Genomic DNA, 24139 nt, shown 5'->3' with positions numbered 1-24139 from the left:
TATAAACACGGAAAACTAGGCGTGTGTGAAGGGTAGGTAAAGGGTTAGGATCCCATCCACTCCATCGTCTGTGGCTAAACTGTGCTGAACAAAGAGTGGAATGCTTCTAGCAGAGCCATGGCACCAGTTCAGTCAACTCCAACAGACAGGCTCCAATATAGCCTCTGCCATTAGCTATGATAATCCCCTGCCTCCTGCCAGCTAACAGAACACCATTCATCAGTAAAACACAACAAATTCTAAGGAGAAGACATGATTTTAGAATACATTTTTATTTGGAAATGTCAGTGTTCAAAGAGTAAGCAAAAACAAACAAATTAACAGCAATATAAATATTAGCATATAAAATAAGAGTGTAACAGGGAGAAGCGCTAAGCAATTTAATACGAAAGATAATACAATAGAATACAGAGGACTATTCCAGCAGAAGATGCATATATATTTATATCCATATGAGCAAGGGTGGCATTCCATTAGCATAAACAATTAATAAAGATCACAAACACAGGAAGAGGTACAGGGAAATGGAATCACACCTTAAAGACATTTAGGTGTTGAGTGTTACACTTTAAAGTTTGGAGTGACCAAAGAAAGAATACGATAGAGAGAAAACACAAAAATATGCACGACAAATTTCACAAGCCTCTAGCTACGGCTGTCTGTTGAAAGTTTTAGTTTTATTTACAGCTCGGTTAAATCAGTCAGCTCAACTCTTAGTCACTACACCACTACATTTCATCTGAAACACATATTTTTTTGGTTGAAAAATATTCAAAGCATTCCAGTACTAGCCAGCTGTGTGGTTGTGGTCAGAGAGTGAGGTGTCTCTCTAAGATTCATACAGACTAGCTAAGTGTCTTATTTACATGGGGGCAGGGTGTCTGTGCATCTGGGGTTATGGCAGGTTAAAGGATGGACTGAAAACATTATCTGTGCCCCAGACTAGGAGTGGAGAGAGAGATGGTCTCTGTCCATGATTCTGATATGTCCCTGAACTCCGCAACAAGGCTTATCCATAGGATTCTGTAAATGGTCCATACAGAACATCCTACGGTGCCTGGAGTTGTAGTGTACTGAACATGTGGTCTGGTCAAGGTTCTCCTAGAGAACTACGGAATAAAGACTGTGAACTAAAAAGGTGATGAGAGCACATTTACCGGCGAGATACTGTACATGTGGCAAGAGGACAGAGACTGTCCACCCTTTCCCCTCCCTCTGCCCTTACCACACACCCAACCCTGGGGGCGGGGTCTCAGGACTGTCTATGAGCCTTGGAGAAGTCCACAGTGCAGAGCCAATCACACTGGGCCAGCCCGGCATAATGTTGATACAAAGAAACGCAGATACAATATCTAAATAATGTTGGTTCTAAGTTAATAAAACACTGATCCATCTTTACCATGTTACATTATATGAACAAAGTTATGCTTTAATGCCACTCTACGGGATTCTACCAATAAGGATGGAAAAAGGTGACAATCGTGGCTCAGATGATGTAAATAACCACAGAATCCTGCTTGGGCAAGATTTTAAAAAGCAGCTGGATACACTTTGATGGTCACCACTGTAAGTAACATTAAATCAGCATCCGTTCTTTTGCTTGCAAGTCATATAACTACATTGAACCTTACAGGCGTTTTAAGTTGTTAATGCTACAGTATGCATTCTCATGAAATTGGTACTTTCCTGATGAAGTTGAGCTAGCCTCTTTTTTTAAATGTACGTGAGTGTCGGCTCATCTTCAGTGGTTCTTCATCTTCAGGATGAATCATGCATGTCTTGTCTATTTCATCCCTTAAAAAGAGCTAAACACGAGTTCTCTAAAGGAACCTCAACAAGGTGTACGTGTAATCCGTGTCACCATAAGAAGCAGAACTACTTGGCATTTTAGAGAAACATCGAACGGTTTAATAAAACAAACCATCAGATCGTTTTTTTTTGTTTTTCTTTAGAATACTATAATACAGAGCTAGGTCACTACATGAATTCCAAGTCCTTGAAATCCATCTGGATCCAATATAAATCTAATGTCATCTTCCTCCCCCTCCCACCCCACATAGAACACACCAATAACCTCTGCCTGAAGTAAGCTGTGATGACCATAGAAGCAAGAAGTACAGCGGTTGCCCATTACAAACATTTGCAGTGACATATGCTCACAAACATCCAAAATTCTGGGACTATCAGATTGAATAGCATAAGAAAAACAAAGATCAAGGCTTCCAATGAGGGAGGACACTCGGCAGTATGGGGGGGGGGGCAGGGTCTCGGTTTCTGTGGCGATGAGGCTTGGTGCTAGCTTGGCTTACTTCTTGTCCTTCTTGGTGGACTTCTTCTTGCTGGCGGGGGTCTGGGCAGCGTTGGGGACATCGACCTGGGGCATGGCCTGTGGCGGGCCCTGCAGGGCCGGCTGGGGCATCATCTGCTGGGGGTTGGCCGTCAGGGTGGCCGTGCTGCCGGGGATGTAGACGTTCTGGCGGTAGTCGGGCACATGCTGCATGGGGAACTGGGCGTTGTAGCGGGGTCCAAGGGTCGCCGTCGCCTCGCTCACCTCTGAGAGAGAGAAGGGAGGGAGGGAGAAACGGTTATAGCTGGGTGTGTTGTGATGCTGTGAAGAGAGAGGAACTCTCCTAACTGAGGGTCATTTCTGCACTGCATTGCAGCTCCAGTTCAGCACTGTTCCGAGCCAGCCCCTTTCCTCCCCCACACTCACAGCATATAGAACCTCCGCTCTCTCACACAGAACAAATGTAAACAACTAAATGCGGGACATTCAGATATCATCAAATATCATTTGGAATTGAGGATTAAACTGACTAATTGCACACTAATAGAGAGAGAGGCAGTGTGCAGGTTTCTGGGTGACTGCAGCTACGGAGCGTTTGAAACAAAGAGCTCTGTGTGCCATAGTCCTCATGCGTTGGTTCATTCACACACAGGGACTGCTGAGACACACTGTGGTCTATACATGTGTACTTGGCAGACCATCTCTCTCGCTCTGTGTCCTAATGGGGGGCACACAAAGGAAGGATGTGCTGTTTCCTTATCAACTGCCACTCTGATCTAATCAAGTTGCATGCGCTAAGAATCTAGTGCCTGAGATGCTGCTCTCTAACAGGGCTCTCTCTGTAGCTCTACCCAGTGGCAGAGAGCTCTCCATCTCCCCATTTGTATGCAGTATCAGTCCTCAACAGAGAACAGAGATATTTCAGTGTCACCAGTCCCCTCTCTGTTAGAATGCATGAACAGATGCTCTCTCTTTCCCTTTCCCTCTTTCCCTCCCTTCCATACAACTATCCATGGAGATAACCTTGTGAGGTAGTGGAAGACAGAGACAAAGAAATGGGATTTCTGGGATATATAGGCCGCAGACTCACCGTTGGCAGCAGCCATCAGAGCCTGGAGCTGTTCAGCCTCAGTGGGGGGGTTGGGCCAGGGTCCTGTTCCAACTATAGCACCACCTGCCCCCTCAGGATGGGGGCCAGCTCTGGAGGAGAGGAGGGGGATGAGTCAGTATAAGAGATACACTCAAATCTCTCTCTTTCACCGTGACTCTCACTCTCTCATGAACACATACACTCTCACATAATCTAAACCTCTCTCTCACACACACACACACTCTCCTCCCATCATGATTGTCATCATGGTGACACCAAGCCTCCAGAAGCCATTTTGAGTGAGCACCTGCATCACAGAGCACAGAGGAGATGGAGGCTGGGAGAAGACATTGGATCAGGAAGCGCTACGCTATGTTACTAGTTAGCACAGAGCCGCAATATGCAAGCAGACAATCACACACAGAGTAGAGACTAAACGAGCTGTTCGGATGCTATGTGCCTTGTACCCATGCTATGTGTTAGAAAAGAGGGGGATGAGGAGAGAGGAGAGGAGAGAGAATGTCTGTATGTTTCATCAATAAGAGACTGGATTGTTGATCAGATGTTATCAATGTTCTTCTCAATCCCTTAACTTGCCACTGGTCAAATCTGCAATGTAGGATTGTGGAGAAAATGTTTCATTGAGTTTGTAGGGTTTATTACATCCATATGGGAGTCAGTAACACATACACACACATGTGCGCGCAAGCTTACACACATACACTCACACACACAGATAGACAGAAACAGGCCGACAGAACCACAGGAACATGGAAATCTACACTACGAATAAAAGGACAAACTACACAGTTCAGCGAAGCCTCCAAACCCAAGTATACAACACAGACCACGCAGCGATGCTGAGCTTTGCACATCTACAAACACCTCCACAAAGCCTCGACCCATTTCAAATACACAGCTAGACGGCAAGAGCATGTACAGATTATCACACGTTCAACAGCCAGAAGCCAAGCTTGTCTGTACACAGCTGCGCCAAGCCTACAGCCTGTCAGACACCAGCATGTATGAGAGCAGGATGCCGCCTTGCACAGTCAGCAAAGCCACTCTACTCTACCTCGCCTTGCCGTATGGTGTCCATCTCTGCTGGGTGCTGGTGCTGTACCTGTACGTGCTGAAACACAGACGATCACCTCTCACTCTTTCAGTCGAATGCCAGTCAGATGGACTCCTTCATTAGCCAACCAGGTTCATGTTCAGTTTCTATCTAATGAACTACACTGCATGACCAAAAGTATGTGGACACCTGCTCGTCAAACACCTCATTCCAAAATCATGGGCCCTCCTTTTCTGGTATAACAGCTTCCACTCTTATGGGAAGGCTTTCCACTAGATGTTGGAACATTGCTGCTGGGACTTGCTTCCATTTAGCCACAAGAGTATTAGTGAGGTTGGGCACTGATGTTGGGCGATTGTATGCTGTAGCGTTAAGATTTCCCTTCACTGGAACTAAGGGGCCTAGACCGAATCATGAAAAACAGCCCCAAACCATTATTCCTCCACCACCAAACTTTACAGTTGGCACTTTGCATTGGGGCAGGTAGCGTTCTCCTGGCATCCGCCAAAACCTAGATTTGTCCATCGGACTACCAAATGGTGAAACGTAATTCATCACTCCAGAGAAGGCTTATCCACTGCTCCAGAGTCCAATGGCGGTGAGCTTTACACCACTCCAGCCAACATTTTCCATTGCGCATTGTGATCTTAGGCTTGTGTGTGGCTGCTCGGCCATGGAAATCTATTTCATGAAGCTCCCGACGAACAGTAATTGTGCTGACGTTGCTTCCAAAGACTTTGAGTTTGGAACTCAGTAGTAAGTGTTTCAACCGAGGACAGACAATTTTTACACACTACGGCAGTCCCGTTCTGTGAGCTTGTGTTGTCTACCACTTTGCGGCTGAGTCGTTGCTACTCCTAGACGTTTCCACTTCACAATAACAGCACTTACAGTTGACCGGGGCAGCTCTAGCAGGGCATAAATTTGCCGAACTGACTTCTTGGAAAGGTGGCATCCTATGACGGTGCCAGGTTGAAAGTCACTGAGATCTTCAGTAAGGCCATTCTGCTACAAATGTTTTACTACAGAGATTGCATGGCTGTGTGCTCGATTTTCTACACCTGTCAGCAACGGGTGTGGTTGAAATAGCCAAATCCACTAGTTCGAAGGAGTGTCCACATAGTTTTGTATATACAGTGTGCATAGTGAATCGACTTCTATTTTGTGCCAGCACGAAATAGAATTGTACAATGACAAATTACAAGTAATTGTCTTTATGTTAAGGAATCTACTATGACACTTTCTATGAATGATACGGTATATAATCAGTGGCTAATAACTTCACAACACTCAGATGCTCAACAGTTTCTCCACCAGTAGAGCCACAATCTGTTAAGCCAAGATCTGTGTGATAATCCAAGCATCTTTTGCTAAATCAATGAGGCACCACATGTCACATCATCAACTACTATTGCATTGTACCTGAAACGTCACTCACACTACAGCCATCGGATTGCGATTCATTGATTTCTTCTGTAAGTACACTTACAGCTAGCTACACAATCATCACAGTATCGACAAATCACTTCTACTAGTAGAACTCTACTAACACAACTACTGTATAACAGACGTTAGATTACCCATTATTTTGCCAGTCAGTAGTGCCAGTGTTATTGGATCTTTGCGTAGAGTAGTGGGGAACCAATCTGTACTGTCTGTTCAAACACACAACTGCCTTAGTCTTTAGGACTTTAAATGGAATGCATATCATAGACACACATGACTAATTCACATTAAGTAAAATGCAGGTGTGAAGGTGTGTGTGTGTGTGTGTGTGTGTGTGTGTGTGTGTGTGTGTGTGTGTGTGTGTGTGTGTGTGTGTGTGTGTGTGTGTGTGTGTGTGCGTGCGTGCGTGCGTGCGTGCGTGCGTGCGTGCGTGCGTGTGTGTGTGTGTGTGTGCGTGTGCGTGTGCGCGTGTGTGTTGTGCATATATTTAAATGAGCTGAACACTTACCCACTGGGTCCGGGTCTCTGTCCCTGCTGGGTAAAGCGCCAGTCATTGTTGGGTGGTTTTTGCTGGAGGGAGAGAGGAGAGGAAATATACTGTTAGAATATGTAGTGGCAGACACACAGGCTGCTCCTCCACTGATGTCTATGGAGGCATGTCATCTCCAGTCACCAGCACTGGAAACCATTTTGTCATTCAGTGGGTCATGAAGAAAGAAAATGTCACAGGGCCATGGGGAGAGTAAGAGAGTGAGAGAGAGAGAGAGAGAGAGAGAGAGAGAGAAAGCAGTGTGAGAGAATGTGCGTGAATTATTGAACAAGCTATTGTGTCAGTGCTGTGCTTGAGCGAGTCCGCTGGGAGGAAGGATCATCAAACATACTCCTGTTACAGGCAACTTCAAAACAAGTTCAATAATGATAAAGCTTTAACTAGAGTTCTCCCAACATATTGTAAACAAAAAAAAAGCGGTCCACCCAAGCTTTATCTACTTTAGATTAGGATACAATATATCTCATTCAACACCCTAGATCATTAGCCAAATCCAGGCTCCATCTATGGGTTTAGTAGGGCTCTGCTACTGGCCAGTGCTGCCTGTCAGAAAGAGTCTGTCAGTGGGGCAGTAATCTGCAGCCCTGCCCTGCCTCACTGATCCTCTAAACCCTGGGCTGGATTACAAGGACAGAGCACTGCCAGGCCTGAAGCCTAGAGAAGCTCTTTGGCCAGGACTGTAATACTCTCATACACTGGACTACTCTCTGTGAAGGGTGATGTGCCAAGCAGCAGTTATTACTGTCGTTTTATATGAAGCTTTAAGGAGTCATACAGTTCAATACACAGAAATGCTCAGCGATATGACAAATATAGGTCTGGTTAAGGCAGGTCAACCATTCTGGCATCCTTTCAGGATACAATAAAAGGCTATCCTCTCTATGAAGGTCTATTTCCATCTAAGTATGACTGAGCCTTGACTATGAGTATTGCCAGCTAAAGGAATGAGTCACAGATAGACAGAGAGAGAGGCAGACACTGTTTGGTGAGTTCATGAGAGGTGGCTACTGGCTATAGGTTCAGGGCAACAACCCCAATCTATTAGCTTCACCTCATTCAATAAGCAGTCAAAGGTCAACAGCTGACCCCAATATCCTCATTATATGACCTGTACTGCCATATACCCCCACATCCTACTCATCATGTTCCTCCCCATCACTGTGCAAAGGAATACATGTTGAGTGAGAACACTCTCACTGTAATAGCCTGTCTACTACAAAGAGGTTCCCCCTGCAGTCCTATAAAATGTTCAGCCTCCTCCCAGGCAGACAAGAGGATTCACTGCCAAACAAAACAGTCTGTAGTTTGCTGAGAGTTCAACACAATTAAATCACTCTGTACTTGCCTGAGAGGTAACCACGAGTGCTTTACAATTAAACACACACATGCGTTCACTAACACAAATACATAGTCAAGTTTAAGTCGGGTCTTGTCTCTTTTGCCAACTTAAATTAATACGGTATTCGTTTTGAGAGAACTCACCTTTTTGGCTTTGCTAGTGTGTTTGTTGGTGAGGGTTACACTCAGAGTGTTCTGGTTCATCATGGGAGTCTTAACGAACACAAAGTCCCTGTCACTGCTGGAGAGGGTGGGGTAACAGGGTCTGTAGGTGTGTGTGTGCGGCTCCTGAGGCCCCACCACCACTTTCATGTAGCGCAGAGGCCCGTCTTTATTGAGCTGCAGGTGGAGGTCTTTATGAGAGTGGGAGTGAAGGGCCTGCCTGGTGCCCAGGCCCAACCAAGTCAGGTATCCTCTGTATCTCATCCAGCGCATCACCATGGCAACGATTGCCACCAAACACACAACCGAGACGCAGGTCAGACAGCCAATCAGGGCCAGGGTGAGGCCAGACCCCCCACTCTGTTGCCTGGAGGGAGCACTCCTGATCTGAGAGGACGCGTCTGTACCCTTCTCAGACACAGTAATATTGACTGGCACACTGGTGGAGAGAGCGGGCATACCATTGTCCTGGACCAGCACTATGATAGTGAATGTAATATCTTCCTCCTCAAATCTAAGGGCTGTTCGCACCTCCCCGCTGTGGGCCCCAACATGAAAGAGCCCTGCATCCCTCCCTGAGAGACTGTAGAAGAGCCAGGCGTTGTGCCCACTGTCTTGGTCCACACACACCACCCTGTTGACCAGGTGGCCTTTGCTAGCCGAGCGGGGCACAGACAGCTGCAGCACACCGTCTGGGGACGGAGCGGGGTAAATCAGGGCAGGAGAGTGGTCATTTTCATCAATCACAAACACATGCACAGTCACGTTAGAGCTCTGTACAGGTGTCCCCGCGTCCCTAACCTGCACCTGCACCCAGAACACATTCATCTGCTCGTGGTCGAGGGCTCGCACTGCATACAGGTTCCCGTTCTCAGAGTTTATGTAGACAAAAGAGGACACAGGCGAGCTCTGCACCTCACTCTCCAGGATGGTGAAGGAGAGGTGAGCGTTCTGGCCCAGGTCCTGGTCGAACGCAGACACAGTCAGAATGAGTGCACCAGGGCCATTGTTCTCCGCTATATCAACAGAGTAGGAGGACTGGGAGAAGAGGGGGGCGTTGTCATTTACATCTGAAAGAGTGATCACAAAGAACTGTTGTGCAGAGCGAGGGGGAGAGCCGAAGTCTGTGGCTGTCACGATGATGGTGTATTCAGACACAGCCTCTCGGTCCAAAGGACCGTCTGTCACCAGGGTATAGTGCTCCTCAAAGGGGGATATCAACCTAAATGGCAGCCCATGGGGGATGTGGACGTTAACCTCCCCGTTTCTACCAGCGTCCATGTCCCTGATGCTTATCAGAGCTATAACAGTGCCTGATTCCACATCCTCCTGGACCATTTTAGATAGTGAGTTTATGATGATCTTCGGGCTGTTGTCGTTCACGTCTATTATTTTGATTTGAATGTGGCAGGAGCACTCCATGGCAGGGGTCCCTCTATCCCTGGCTTGCACAGTGATATCATAAATGTGCGACATTTCATAATCAACCTCCCCTTTCACTCGGATTTCTCCACTTTTGGTATCCAATGTGAAAAGTTTCAGCACTGTTTCTGAGGTGTACTTACTAAAGAGGTAAGATATCTTTCCATTATGACCATAATCAGCATCCGATGCATTGAGTTGAGTCACTAAAGTGCCCTGTGGAGAATTTTCAAACAAACTAACAGTTTTAAATGGTTGGTCAAATACCGGGGCATTATCATTGACATCTAGTATATCAATAACAAGAGAGGTAGTCCCTGATTTCTGTGGCTGTCTGCCGTCTGCAGTCGTAAGCAGCAGGTGAAACACCGCCTGCTTTTCCCTGTCTAGCGGTTTGTCCAATAATAACTCGGGGAATTTGCTGCCATCACTTTTTGATTCAAGTTTCAATATGAAACAGTCGTTAGGACTGAGAGTGAATGTGCGTAATGAGTTGATGTCTACGTATAGATCTTGCGCGCTGTCCAAACCAAACCTAGTGCCCGGCGCGGCCGCCTCAGACACTTCAAGATAAATATTTCCTGATGGAAACTGAGGGGAATTGTCATTTACATCCACTATCTCTACAACAACACGGTGTAATTCCAGAGGGTTCTGAAGAACAAGTTGAACAGTAAGAAAGCATGTCAAAGTTAATCCACAAAGAATTTCTCTGTCCATAGTTTGTCTGACAACTAAAACTCCACTCGCATTCACGTCAAAATACTTGGCATTAGACTCCGACATAACTCGTGGATTTCTGTTTACAAGCATTGGTATGTTGAGGCCCAAGGCCTTCGCTATGTCCCCGACAAAAGCCCCCGGTTTTAATTCTTCTAGTACGGAATAAGAAAGCTCAGCGGAAAATGACGCTCTGTATAAAGCTGAGAGAAACAGACAGAACAGAGGCCTTCCCGCGGCCTTTCTCCTTGTGTCCAAAACTCCCATTGTTCAACTCCTCATGTCAGGAAAATATCCTACTATATTCTGAACCACACAGGTTAAAAAAATAAGTCTGCTAGAGCTTCAATAACTTGAAAAAATCATATTGCAAAATAAATAAGTGAGGAGAAGCTAACACCGACTTGCCTTGACGCGCAAAGTTCCTATAGCTACTGAAAGGAAACTTTTTTTCAGAGGTGCCTGGGTCTCCAAACAAAGACAGGCAACTCCACAATAGTAGTACAATACAAGGGGTCCTATTCATTGTGTCACATCTGCTATAAACGCGCGTGCAGGCGAACGCACACACGAACACACTCACATGCTCACACCCTAACAATAAAAGACTGGTTCTGATTTGAAGAGTAACACATGTTACTTCCGTAAAGGAATACAGGAAGAAGAGGGCCAAATAAAAAAGAAAAGATGAGGGAGATCATGATAATACAATACAACAGTCTTCCTTTTTCTCCTGGACTTCTGGGGGAAAAAACATGCAAAAGCTTAGCTACATCTGGCAAATCGATATTTGTCCCAGCAGGAGAATAATTATTGGAGCCTTCACGAATAGAAACTGAAACAATGCATGTATCTTAACACAATTGCCACGAAAGTAACTGGGATGTCATGTGGCCGGTCATCTGAGTAATAATACATATTTAAAGCAATTGTAGGCCAATACCATCACAAACGCACACTTTTAGAATAAAATGCTTGATACTTTGAATTACATGCGTTATGTACCACATTCATCCGCTTATAAATAAACAATACAGCAGTGTCCTCGTTCTTATTATGCACGTGAGGGTTTAGTGCTGACTGAATGTCAGTCACCATAGTCAGTCTTTGCTTACCTGTTGGCTCTCGAACGTCCACGCGCTGTCAGGTAATGATGCATCAAGCACATTTATCATGTCCTGAAAGTCAGTGGTGCTGCTGGGTTTAACGAGGGTGAAATCACTGAACTCGGACACTGGAGAGAGACACGACCTGAAGGACTGGCTCTGAGACAACATGTCCCCTCCCAGGACCTCCACATACTTAATAGGGCCGTCAGTGTTGAGCTGGAGCTGCAGGTTTCTGTTGGGATTCTTGTATCCGTCAGAGTCAGCCCGTCTGATACAGCAACTCGAGCTGCTCCTACTGTTTCTAACGCATTTCACCACTAAGATGAGGAAAGTCAACAAAGACAACACGGACACAGAGGCCAGAGAGATGATCAAATAAAAGGTGATTTTACTGTTTCTCTTGCTGGGCTCGGCTGTTTTCTGGCGGAAGTCCGAGATGGGCTCGTGGAGCCCGTCCTCTAACAGCATGTTGACTGTGACTGTGGCGGACTGGACCGGCTCCCCATTGTCCTGTATCTCTATAAGCAGCCTCTGAGAGGAGTCATCCTGCTCTGAAACAGCGCGTTTAGTCCTCACCTCCCCTGTGTAAAGATTTACACTGAACAGAGACGAGTCTGTGGCCTCCACCAGCCTATAGGAAATCCAGGCGTTATGACCCGAGTCTGCGTCCACTGCCGATATCTTAGTGGTCAGGTGGCCTGCTTTAGCGGACCGGGGCATCTTCTGATGGGAGACCGAGCCCATGACAGCGGATGGGTAAATAACAGCGGGAGCATTGTCGTTCTGGTCCAGGATAAAAACATAAACCGTGACGTTGCTGCTCAGAGACGGAGAGCCGTGGTCCTTTGCCTGCACCTGTATCTGAAACACCTTCAGTTTCTCATAGTCAAACGAGTGCATGCTGTAGATGCTGCCGTTATCTGAGTTTATGTAAATATAGGAGGAGACAGACACGTCTTGTACTTTAGAGTCTAATATAGAATAGGAGATCTTGGCGTTATCTCCAATATCCATATCCAATGCGGACACGGAGCATATAATATAACCAGGTGTGTTATTCTCATTTACGTACACAGTGTACGCAGTGTCTGGAAACCTAGGTGGATTGTCATTTACATCCAGAATACGGACTGGGATGGTTTTCTTGCTGGTGAGAGGAGGGGAGCCCGCATCAGTAGCCGTTATCTCTATGCTATACTCTGGGAACGTCTCACGGTCCAGAACACCATTGGTGACTAGTGCGTAATGACTGGAGATGGAAGGTTCCAATGTAAAAGGATAGCTTGGTTGGATTTGTAGTGTCACCTTTCCATTGTCTCCAGAGTCAGGGTCCCGTGCACTAATCAAAGCCACTACAGTCCCTTTGGGTGCGTTCTCGCGCACTGGGCTTGGTTTAGATGTGAGGCTAATTTGGGGAGAGTTATCATTGACATCTATGACATCAATCTGAACGTTGCACTGTCCTTCCATCTCAGGCATGCCTTTGTCTTTAGCAATAATTTCGATTCGGTACGAGGGAGTGCTCTCGTAATCCAGCGTACCCTTCAAATACATTTCCCCCGTTTTTGGATCAATTTCAAACAAAGCCTTTACAGACTGTGCAGTATGGTCACCAAAAGAGTATTCGATCTCTCCATTTGGGCCATCGTCCAAATCGTTTGCCTCGACCTTTAGGAACGACGTGCCCTGTGGAGTGTTTTCGTTTAGAGATACTTTGCATAACGGATGTTTGAATATGGGGTTGTTATCGTTGTTATCTAAGACAATAATTATAATCTGTGAGGTCCCAGATCTAACTGGAGAACCACCATCAAGGGCGGTTAACAACAGCTGATGTCGAGCCTTATTCTCTCGGTCCAAAGCTTTCTCCAGACATAATTCCGGAACTTTTCTTCCGTCATCTTGATCCTTTATTTCCAAGCTGAAATGTTCGTTTTTGCTGAGAGTGTAGGATTTTAAAGAATTATCGCCAACGTCAGGATCCTGCGCGCTCTCCAAAGAAAATCGCATACCTGGGGCAGTGGATTCTGCTATTTTCAATGTGCGCTCAGATGATTGAAAATGAGGAGCATTATCATTTATATCCTGGATGTTAACTTCCACTCTGTGAAGCTGCAGAGGGTTCTCAATGATGACTTCTAATGGCAAGAGGCAACTGGCGCTTTGTCCGCACAGACTTTCTCTGTCAATTCTATCGCTGACAACTAGCTCGCCCTTACCTAAATCCACACTGAAATACTGTTTACCAGCCACAGACGCTATCCTCATTTCACGAAAAGAAATCTCTGATACTTCCAAACCCAGATCTTTTGCTATATTTCCAACCACGGATCCCAAGCTCAGTTCCTCTGGAACTGTATAACGAATCTCGGCTCCTGTTGTATTCCAAGACAAACAGAAACACAACAGCCATTGCATTAGTCCTCTCCAATCACTGAGGCACGTTCTCTCCTTCAAGCTCAATTTCTTCATATTGCTATATCCCGAAAAAATAACATGTGGAAAACATGCTTAAAATAAAATATTCCAACGAATTTGTTATTGATCACCTCTCCTTTTTAACCAAGTATCTAATTCCATTGTGAATGAATGGCTGAGCAGAGCTCCGTCTCTCACAAGCTCTGTGCATTGTATGGGCTACTGTGCTGTGGCTGGAGGAGGGAGTAGATCTCTTTGTACAGTTAAGCATGCTATTGGTGCACAGCGCAGCACTATATAAACCAACTGAAAACAGAGTAGCTCTTAAAGTCATAGCCAGCTTTCTGCTGTGGGAGTATGCGTTGTAAACCTGCTAACACATCAGATCATATTTCATGAAGAAATGGAAATATAATCATGAGGTAATACAAAATACCTGCTTTCCCCATTGCACGAATAGTTATGAAATGATGACAGTGGTGATAAAAGCAATAGCCCTTTATCTGAGGTCAAAGCAAACAGTGTTAAATTGACTTAAAGTGTACATATGTCCAGTAGATGTGTGGGACATGATGCAGCAACAAAAAAGAACGCTGACGGTTTCGGGGCCAGTGGAGAGCGCGTGTCACTGTCCATGGTGCTGAAATGTACAACCCTCCTCTGCGCTCGTGGAAGAGAACAAAGATACCAGTTCCTGGGAGCATATCCATGCTCATTAATTAATACTCATTTCTGTCACAGATATACTTGTTTTGTTTATTTGAGTATAAAACTTGCATTCACAAATAGCATAAAAATACGTAATTTCCACGAACCTATGAAATGTTGAGGTTCTTTAAAACTCTGTGGGATTTATGTGTTTGTGACGTTCTAGTAAAGAAATGGGCTAAAGCAAAAATGATAGCTTCGACTGCGCAAATAGCATGCAGGCCTGGTGTAATACACAACCATGCGGGGAAAGAAGGGAACTGACCGTGTGATGTGAAAAAAGCATCGTTTATGTAATTTTCACTTAAAATTGTTCTTCACATTTATGATGAGCAAAAATTACATTAAAGCCATGCCGTTCCAACTCATAATTCTTTCCAGTGATATTATGTCACTCAAATGAATGCTTTTACTATGGCTGACCTCTTGGCTCTCGAACGTCCATGCACTGTCAGGTAAAGATGTATCAAGCACGTTTATAATGTCCTTAAAGTCAGTGGGAGTCTCATCTTGCCATAGAGGGGTGATAATAGTTTGTACCCAAACCGTTTGGAGGCTACAGACGATTTTGACAGAAGGCCGATTTTCGGGATGTCTCATGGTCTGACTAACAGTGCTCTAGCTCTGTCACCTTTCACCGCATATGCGGAAGTGCGGCATCAGCGGATGTGTTGGATTGAGAAGCATCCAATGCAAAACATCTATACACTATTCGAGCTTTAAACGCTGTCATAAAGACTGAATGCAAAACAACCCAATTATATAGAATCGAAATGAATAGAAGTGGTAAAACCCAGTTCCAGGAGATACAGTCTTAAATGAAGAACGATATAAACCGGTGGTAATAAAAACATACGCTCACCTGTTGGCTCTCGAACGTCCACGCGTTGTCCGGTAAAGATGCATCAAGTACGTTTATCATATCCTGAAAGTCAGTGGTGCTGCTGGGCTTAACGAGGGTGAAATCACTGAACTCGGACACTGGAGAGAGACACGACCTGAAGGACTGGCTCTGAGACAACATGTCCCCTCCCAGGACCTCCACATACTTAATAGGGCCGTCAGTGTTGAGCTGGAGCTGCAGGTTTCTGTTGGGATTCTTGTATCCGTCAGAGTCAGCCCGTCTGATACAGCAACTCGAGCTGCTCCTGCTGTTTCTAACGCATTTCACCACTAAGATGAGAAAAGTCAACAAAGACATCACGGACACTGAGGCCAGAGAGATTATCAAATAAAAGGTGATTTTACTGTTTCTCTTGCTGGGCTCGGCTGTTTTCTGGCGGAAGTCTGAGATGGGCTCGTTCAGCCCGTCCTCTAACAATATGTTGACTGTGACTGTGGCGGACTGGACCGGCTCCCCATTGTCCTGTATCTCTATAAGCAGTCTCTGAGAGGAGTCATCCTGCTCTGAAACAGCGCGTTTAGTCCTCACCTCCCCTGTGTAAAGATTCACACTGAACAAAGACGAGTCTGTGGCTTCCACTAGCCTATAGGAAATCCAAGCGTTATGGCCCGAGTCTGCGTCCACTGCCGATATCTTAGTGGTGAGGTGGCCTGCTTTAGCGGACCGGGGCATCTTCTGATGGGAGACAGAGCCCATGACAGCGGATGGGTAAATAACAGCGGGAGCATTGTCGTTCTGATCCAGGATAAAAACATGAACCGTGACGTTGCTGCTCAAAGACGGAGAGCCGTGGTCCTTTGCCTGGACCTGTATCTGAAACACCTTCAGAATCTCATAGTCAAACGAGTGCATGCTGAAGATGCTGCCGTTATCTGAGTTTATGTAAATATAGGACGAGATTGACACGTCTTGTACTTTAGAGTCTAATATAGAATAGGAGATCTTGGCGTTTTCTCCGATATCTGGATCGGAAGCGGACACTGAACACATTATTGATCCAGCAGCATTGTTCTCTCTGACGTAAACAGTGTAAGAAGGTTGGGAGAAAACTGGAGGGTTGTCATTAACATCTAAAATATTAACTGTTATTATTTTATTCGAGGTCAAATGTGGGGACCCGGAATCGGTTGCTTCAAGCTCAATACGGTATTCAGGATATTTCTCCCGATCTAAAGAGGCACCAGTCACTAGTGCGTAATGATCTGCAAATGAGGGATTTAATTTGAAAGGGTAATCTGAAGACATACGAAGGGAGACCTTGCCATTGTCACCAGAGTCTAAATCATTTGCACTAATTAGAGCTATCATGGTACCTACTGGGGCATCCTCTCTAATGGGTTTGGGTGAGGAGGTGATGGTTATCTCAGGTGAGTTATCATTAACATCTACAATAGTTACCTGGACACCACCGTGTCCCTCCATAGATGGCGTGCCTTTGTCTCTAGCGCATACATCAAATTTATATGAATGACTTTTTTCGTAATCTAATGCGTCGGATAAAGTAATAGCTCCTGTGTCTTCATTGATTACAAATAGCTTTTGAATGGACTCTGCTGTATGCGATTCGAATGAATACTCTATTTTACTGTTTGGGCCTTCATCCAAGTCGTTGGCTCTAACTGTCAATACTAATGTCCCGGGTACTGCATTTTCACTCAGTTGGATTTCATACAAGTCTTGGTCAAAGCTAGGCGCATTGTCGTTTATATCTATCACCATCACAGTAACATGCGTGGTTCCAGATCTTGCCGGAGTACCTCCATCAACAGCAGTAAGAATTAGGTTGTGCACCGGCTGCTGTTCCCGGTCTACAGTCTTTTCCAGAACAAGCTCGGCAACCTTTGTGCCGTCTTTATTGTTTTTAACGTTCAAAGCAAAGAAGTCATTTTTATTCAGAGAATATGAGCGCAAATAATTTATCCCAACGTCATGGTCCTGCGCTGTTTCCAAACGAAACCGAACACCAAGTAGAGTTGATTCGGGCACTTTTATAGTGTTCTCGCCTGACATGAAAAGTGGAGAGTTGTCATTTATATCCAGTATTTCCACCTCAACCCGATAAAACTGAAGTGGATCCTCAATGATAACCTGTAGTGGTAACAAACAACTCGCGCTTTGTCCGCACAGACTCTCTCTGTCTATCCGTTCATTTACAATGAGCTCACCCTTTCCTAAATCCACAGCGAAATATTTCTTACCAGTCCCGGGGGCTATCCTCAGTTTGCGATCAGAGATTTTAGCGATGTCAAAGCCTAAGTCCTTAGCTATATTTCCAACAACAGAGCCCACGTCCAGTTCCTCGGGAATGGTGTATCGAGTCTGCGCCTCTATTGTATTCCACAAGACAAAAAACATCCACAGCACCAGCCATGGCAACATCTTTATCTTGACTATCGTCCACATCTCCACAAATAGCGTGCAATAGATAAAGCACTTGATCCGTCACACATCGTAAGAGAATGCAATGCAATTACCAAATACCCAGTAATTGCTTAAATGAACGGCTAAATCCAATACATGTACATCGATGTTAGCCCAGCTATGTCTTTCCCAGCTCTGTTCATTCTAGGGGATATGGTGTTCAGTCTGGGGAGGGACTAGATCTCTTTGTACAGTTCGGCACATGATTGGTTTACAGAGCTCCAATAGATTACTATTAGGAGCAGCTCTGAGTTAAAGTAACAGTGGAGCCAAAGATATAGGCTGAGGCAATGTTCCCTCTAAACTGCGAGCAGGGGCCGTAGTCCAGAGACTGCTGCGCAGCTCCCCCGGGACAGCCACGCAGAGCGCAGAGGTAATATCATCCCATGGAGAGAAGCACAAGATGGAACTTTCTATTGTTTTCCCTGTTAGTTAACACAATCAACGTTTCCCTTTACTGTGACAATTGTGATCGAGTCAAAGCAATATTAGCCACTTTCAATGCAACATCCTGAAAGAAAACGAACTATGACAGAGATTGTTGAAGGCAGAACACAGGACTATCAACAACGCAGGTCCTACAGGCCCTAGTTTTGTCGCACCTGGACTACTGTTCAGTCGTGCGGTCAGGTGCCACAAAAGGGGACTTAGGAAAATTGAAATTGGCTGTACACAGAGAGCTAATATTAATAATATGCATGTCAATCTCTCTTGGCTCAAAGTGGAGGAGAGATTGACTTCATCACAAGCTGTATTTATGAGAGGTGTTGACATGTCGAGCTGTCTGTTTGAACTACTGGACACAGCTCGGACACCCATGCATACACCACAAGACATGCCACAAGACATGCCACCAGAGGTCTCTTCACAGTCCCCAAGTCCAGAACATACTGGGAGGTGCACAGTACTACATAGAGCCATGACTACATGGAACTCTGTTCCACATCAAGTAACTGATGCAAACAGTAAAATTTGATTTAAAAAACAGACAAAAAATACACCTTATGGAACAGCGGAGACTGTGAAGCAACACAAACATAGGCACAGACACACACACACACACTCACACACAATAACATACACACTATACACACATGTACACATGGATTTTGTACTGTAGATATGTGGTAGTGGTGGAGCAGGGGCTTGAGGGCACACAGTGTGTTGTGAAATCTGTGAATGTATTGTAATGTTTTTACAATTATATAAACTGCCTTAATTTTGCTGGACCCCAGGAAAAGTAGCTGCTGCCTTGGTAGGAACTAATGGGTATCCATAGTAAATACAAATACAGGACTCAGCCCGTACTCTACACAGGCCGGTGCAGCATAACCAATCAGAGCTGCAGTAGGTCTATAATGCAGACAGATCATTGCCATATATGGATCTGAGCCATTTATTTTTAACTGGACTGTGTTTACAGCATGAGTGGTCGTGACTAGATGCACTTGTCTTGAGATCAAAGCAAGAGCTGCATGTGCACATTTTGTTCATATCCTTTGATAGTGAGTTATTAACCCAGTTATAGATAATTTGTAGTCAGTAATAGGAGAGTGATTGCTTCCTACAAGGTTACAAAACCTGTGCATTTCGAGACATCTTTGAAAAGCAAGTCAGGTCAAGAGGTTTTTTTGTCTTAAAGGGGAAGTGCTGTGTTCGAGACAGGCTTGAATAGCCAATAGGCAGAAGGTAGCATACTTTTTCAGATTCTCTGTAATAATGGGGGAATAACAATTAATTTTTATTTTGTTAAGTGGTTTATTCCATCAAACAACACAACAGCATTTTCAGTCACCTCCTTGTCTGAAGGACAAGTGGATAAACAGATTAATGTCAAGCCCTGCATGTTTTTTTTCTTCATAAGTCTACTGTAGGCCTACATTGAACACAGATTGGCTGCTACTGTAGGCTGAATGACAAAACAGCTATTTCTATGTTAAAATGTTATGGGATGCGTGTTCTCCATTGTTTTTGATTGTAAGCCACACTGGTAGGCCTACATTATGATCAAATAGCCACAGTAGCCTACTTGGCCACTGTTAAAACGGTAACTTAATGTGGGTACAGCCTCAGTGTTCACAGTAAACGCATGCAGGAAGTTGCATAGACTCTTTACAACGTTATAGTTTGCGCTCAGCTGACTTGAAATTTGCTCGGTGCCCAAAAATATTAGAGGGAACATTGGCTGAGAATGAATGTAATAGGCCGGCATAGAGATAAAGATGAACTGGCTTGATTACTTTGTATTTTAGTGCGCCATACAAATCATAGGCCAATTATTTGAACTGAATGCCACCGTGCTTTTTACGTTATAAAACATGTAATTATCAAATGGGATATGTGATAAAACTGGCTATGTGATCAAACTGTGATGAATCCAGCCAGGTCACCTGTGATACAAGTCAGATTTAGACGTCCATCCATGTCTGAGGACATCGGGAGATGACGTGGAAACCAGCCACTAGAGGCAACGATGAGTGCTGTTACCTTCAAGTAGGTTTCTGTTGTGGACGGGAATGGTGGATAGGAGTAAGCGTCGGCATGTGCCTCGCGCAGGCCAGGTGCAAACGGTTGCATGTTCAAATCCAGCAATATAAAGTTTTTTTAAGATAATTGTTTTAAGCCTATCCCAAACCTTAACCATTCAGAGTTAACGCCTGAACTTAAAAATTCGGGTGTTAATTCCTAAACGTAACCTTAAAAACACTTTGAAATTTGACGTTTGGATCAACTTTGAAATGTAATGTTTGAGAAACATGGATGAACATCTAATTCTGACGTGAGACTGTGAGAGCTTGTTTACAACAGACTGGAAGAATGTAACACTGTAGATGTAGGACAGTTTAGGGTTTCATGAATTGACTGTTACAAGATGCACACGTGGAACCTTTCATTTTTATGAATATATCCCGCTGCATTAGTATTTGGCTAAGCTACATTGTTTAGGCAATGTATGAGTTATCTTAGTGTATTTGAACTATGGATGAATAATACATTGAAAAGAACACATGAGAAATTATAGCGAAATTTAGTCTAAACATAAATTGCATGTAGGCCTACAGCAAATTGCTGAAAAACACTGTTCTAAAATAGCAAAACAATGCTATAGAAAATGTCTTCCAGTTCATATACAACATAAATAAGGTATGCCTTTGAGTCAGAATTAATGTGCAGGAAGAATACATAGGTTTGTTTTCACTTTCAGCACCACCATAGTGGGCGTCACTAGTTACCACAGCCACAAAAGTTATAAACCGCGCCTATTTCTCTACTTAATATGTGCTTTAAAATCTAACCACACTGCTAACCTTAAGCATAACTTTAAACTTAAATTAAGACCTAACAGCTTATTTTTGTTTTCATGAATCTTTACAATAGCGTCTAGTCATTTTGACTTTGTAGATGTGGTAACTAGTGAAAACCCAGGGTAGAGGACAGTGGCAAACTGAACCAATGAGGTTAGACAGCGAAGCAAAAAAAACGATTCAAAAAATGAAAAGTTCAAATTAATGCTAGAAACCTCACCTGAAAAGTGTCAATGAAAGAAGAAAATACTAAACGAAAAACCTGATGCTATTAATGTTATTTGCATTGCAGAGTACAAGAAAAGTATTTACGAATCCAAGCAACAATCTAGACAGTAAAAATATGGCAATAAATATCGGTCGTTCCTTTTCACTTTCAGCAGCACTGCAATGGACAGCGCGGAAATGAAATATACCGTAAACAGCCATATTATGCATTGTAAGAAGAATATATCTGTGGAAACAATAGCACGTTTATCTTCAATTACCAATTCAAACAATGTGCTCACCTGTTGGCTCTCGAACGTCCACGCACTGTCAGGTAAAGATGCATCAAGCACGTTTATCATGTCCTGAAAGTCAGTGGTGCTGCTGGGCTTAACGAGGGTGAAATCACTGAACTCGGACACTGGAGAGAGACACGATCTGAAGGACTGGCTCTGAGACAACATGTCCCCTCCCAGGACCTCCACATACTTAATAGGGCCGTCAGTGTTGAGCTGGAGCTGCAGGTTTCTGTTGGGATTCTTGTATCCGTCAGAGTCAGCCCGTCTGATACAGCAACTCGAGCTGCTCCTACTGTTCCTAACGCATTTCACCACTAAGATGAGAAAAGTCAACAAAGACAAAACGGACACAGAGGCCAGAGAGATGATCAAATAAAAGGTGATTTTACTGTTTCTCTTGCTGGGCTCGGCTGTTTTCTGGCGGAAGTCCGAGATGGGCTCGTTCAGCCCGTCCTCTAACAATATGTTGACTGTGACTGTGGCGGACTGGACCGGCTCCCCATTGTCCTGTATCTCTACAAGCAGCCTCTGAGATGAGTCATCCTGCTCTGAAACAGCGCGTTTAGTCCTCACCTCCCCTGTGTAAAGATTCACACTGAACAGAGACGAGTCTGTGGCCTCCACCAGCCTATAGGAAATCCAGGCGTTATGGCCCGAGTCTGCGTCCACTGCCGATATCTTAGTGGTCAGGTGGCCTGCTTTAGCGGACCGGGGCATCTTCTGATGGGAGACAGAGCCCATGACAGCGGAAGGGTAAATAACAGCGGGTGCATTGTCGTTCTGATCCAGGATAAAAACATGAACCGTGACGTTGCTGCTCAAAGACGGAGAGCCGTGGTCCTTTGCCTGGACCTGTATCTGAAACACCTTCAGTTTCTCATAGTCAAACGAGTGCATGCTGAAGATGCTGCCGTTATCTGAGTTTATGTAAATATAGGAGGAGACAGACACGTCTTGTACTTTAGAGTCTAATATAGAATATGAGATCTTCGCATTCTCACCTATATCTGGATCTGAAGCGGAAACTGAATACATTATTGATCCAGCAGCATTGTTCTCTCTGACGTAAACAGTGTAAGAAGGTTGGGAGAAAACTGGAGGGTTGTCATTAACATCTAAAATATCCACTGTTATGATTTTAATGGAGGTCAAAGCTGGGGACCCTGAGTCCGATGCTTCAAGCTCAATACGGTATTCAGGGTATTTCTCCCGGTCTAAAGTTGAATGTGTTACTAGTGCATAATGATCTGCAAATGAGGGATTTAATTTGAAAGGGTAATCTGAAGACATACGAAGGGAAACTTGACCATTTTCTCCCGAGTCCAAATCCTTTGCACTAATTAGTGCTACCATGGTACCTACTGGGGCATCCTCTCTAATGGGTTTGGGTGAGGAGGTGATGGTTATCTCAGGTGAGTTGTCATTAACATCTATAACCGTCACCTGAACATCGCTGTGCCCCTCCATAGATGGCGTGCCTTTGTCTCTCGCACATACATCGAATTTGTAAGAGGAACCCATTTCGTAATCTAACTCGTGTGACAATGTTATTTCTCCTGTCTCTTGGTCGATAGCAAAACGTTTTTGCACGTCATCTGGTGTTTGTGACCCGAATGAATAAACTATCGCACTGTTAGAGCCCTCATCTAAATCGTCAGCTTTAACAGTCAACACTAACGTTCCAGGATTGGTATTTTCACTAAGATGGATCTCATACAAGTCTTGCTCAAAACTTGGTGCGTTGTCATTGTTATCCAAAACGATAACTGTAAATTTCGCTATTCCCAATCTAGCAGGAGAACCTCCATCAAATGCCGTAAGAATGAGATGGTGGACAGACTGCTTCTCTCTGTCAACGGCATTTTCCAGAACAAGTTCAGGAATCTTTGTTCCGTCTCTGCTATTCTTAACATTCAGCTTGAAGAAGTCGTTTTTATTCAAGGTATAAGAGCGCAGCATATTCGCTCCAACATCAGGGTCCTGTGCCGTTTCCAACGGAATTCTTGCCCCTGGTAGAGTTGATTCCGCCACATTAACTGTGTTTTCTTCTGACTTGAAACGTGGAGAATTGTCATTTATATCCAGTATTTCCACCTCAACTCGATAAAACTGAAGTGGATCCTCAATGATAACCTGCAGAGGTAACAAACAACTCGCGCTTTGTCCGCACAGACTCTCTCTGTCTATCCGTTCATTTACAATGAGCTCACCCTTTCCCAAATCCACAGCGAAATATTGCTTACCAGCCCCGGGGGCTATCCTCAGTTTGCGATCAGAGATTTTAGAGATGTCAAATCCCAAGTCCTTAGCTATATTTCCAACAACAGAGCCCACGTCCAGTTCCTCAGGAATGGTGTATCGAGTCTGCGCCTCTATTGTATTCCACAAGAGAAAGAACATCCATAGTGCCAGCCATGGAAAAATATTTATCTTGACTAGCGTCCACATCTCCACAAATAGCGTGCAATATATAAAGCACTTGATCCGTCACACATCGCAAGAGAATGCAATGAAATTACCAAATACCCAGCAATTTCTTAAATGAACGGCTAAATCAAATACTTGTACATCGATGTGAGCCCAGCTATGTCTCTCCCAGCTCTGTTCATGGCAAGGGATATGATGCTGTGGCTGGGGGAGGGCATAGATCTCTTTGTACAGTTCAGCACATGATTGGT

At 44.5% G+C, this 24139-nt stretch overlaps 1 protein-coding gene across 40 annotated transcripts in view; it reads right to left on the bottom strand.

Moving 5' to 3' along the window:
• Positions 1-253: 253 nt before the first annotated feature.
• Positions 254-24139, bottom strand: part of LOC139418475 (protocadherin gamma-C5-like) — a 137504-nt gene continuing 113618 nt past the window's right edge. For 11 of the 40 annotated variants that reach the window (XM_071167963.1, XM_071167958.1, XM_071167961.1 and 8 more), the window contains exons 2-6: positions 6407-6468; positions 6033-6107; positions 4453-4509; positions 3378-3487; positions 254-2553 (exon numbers count right to left, since the gene is read on the bottom strand). In XM_071167963.1, the coding sequence (XP_071024064.1) occupies positions 2306-2553; positions 3378-3487; positions 4453-4509; positions 6033-6107; positions 6407-6468 (552 nt within the window). In that variant the 3' untranslated portion in view covers positions 254-2305. Of the gene's footprint in view, positions 2554-3377; positions 3488-4452; positions 4510-6032; positions 6108-6406; positions 6469-7930; positions 10850-11205; positions 13924-15187; positions 17738-21464; positions 24049-24139 lie in introns of those variants that run through there. The other 29 variants (XM_071167984.1, XM_071167978.1, XM_071167982.1 and 26 more) reach the window with 15 other exon arrangements.

Source organism: Oncorhynchus clarkii, chromosome 10, assembly GCF_045791955.1.
Source record: "Oncorhynchus clarkii lewisi isolate Uvic-CL-2024 chromosome 10, UVic_Ocla_1.0, whole genome shotgun sequence".
NCBI classification, from domain to species: Eukaryota; Metazoa; Chordata; class Actinopteri; order Salmoniformes; family Salmonidae; genus Oncorhynchus; species Oncorhynchus clarkii.
This window is presented reverse-complemented; position numbering and strand designations above follow the sequence as displayed.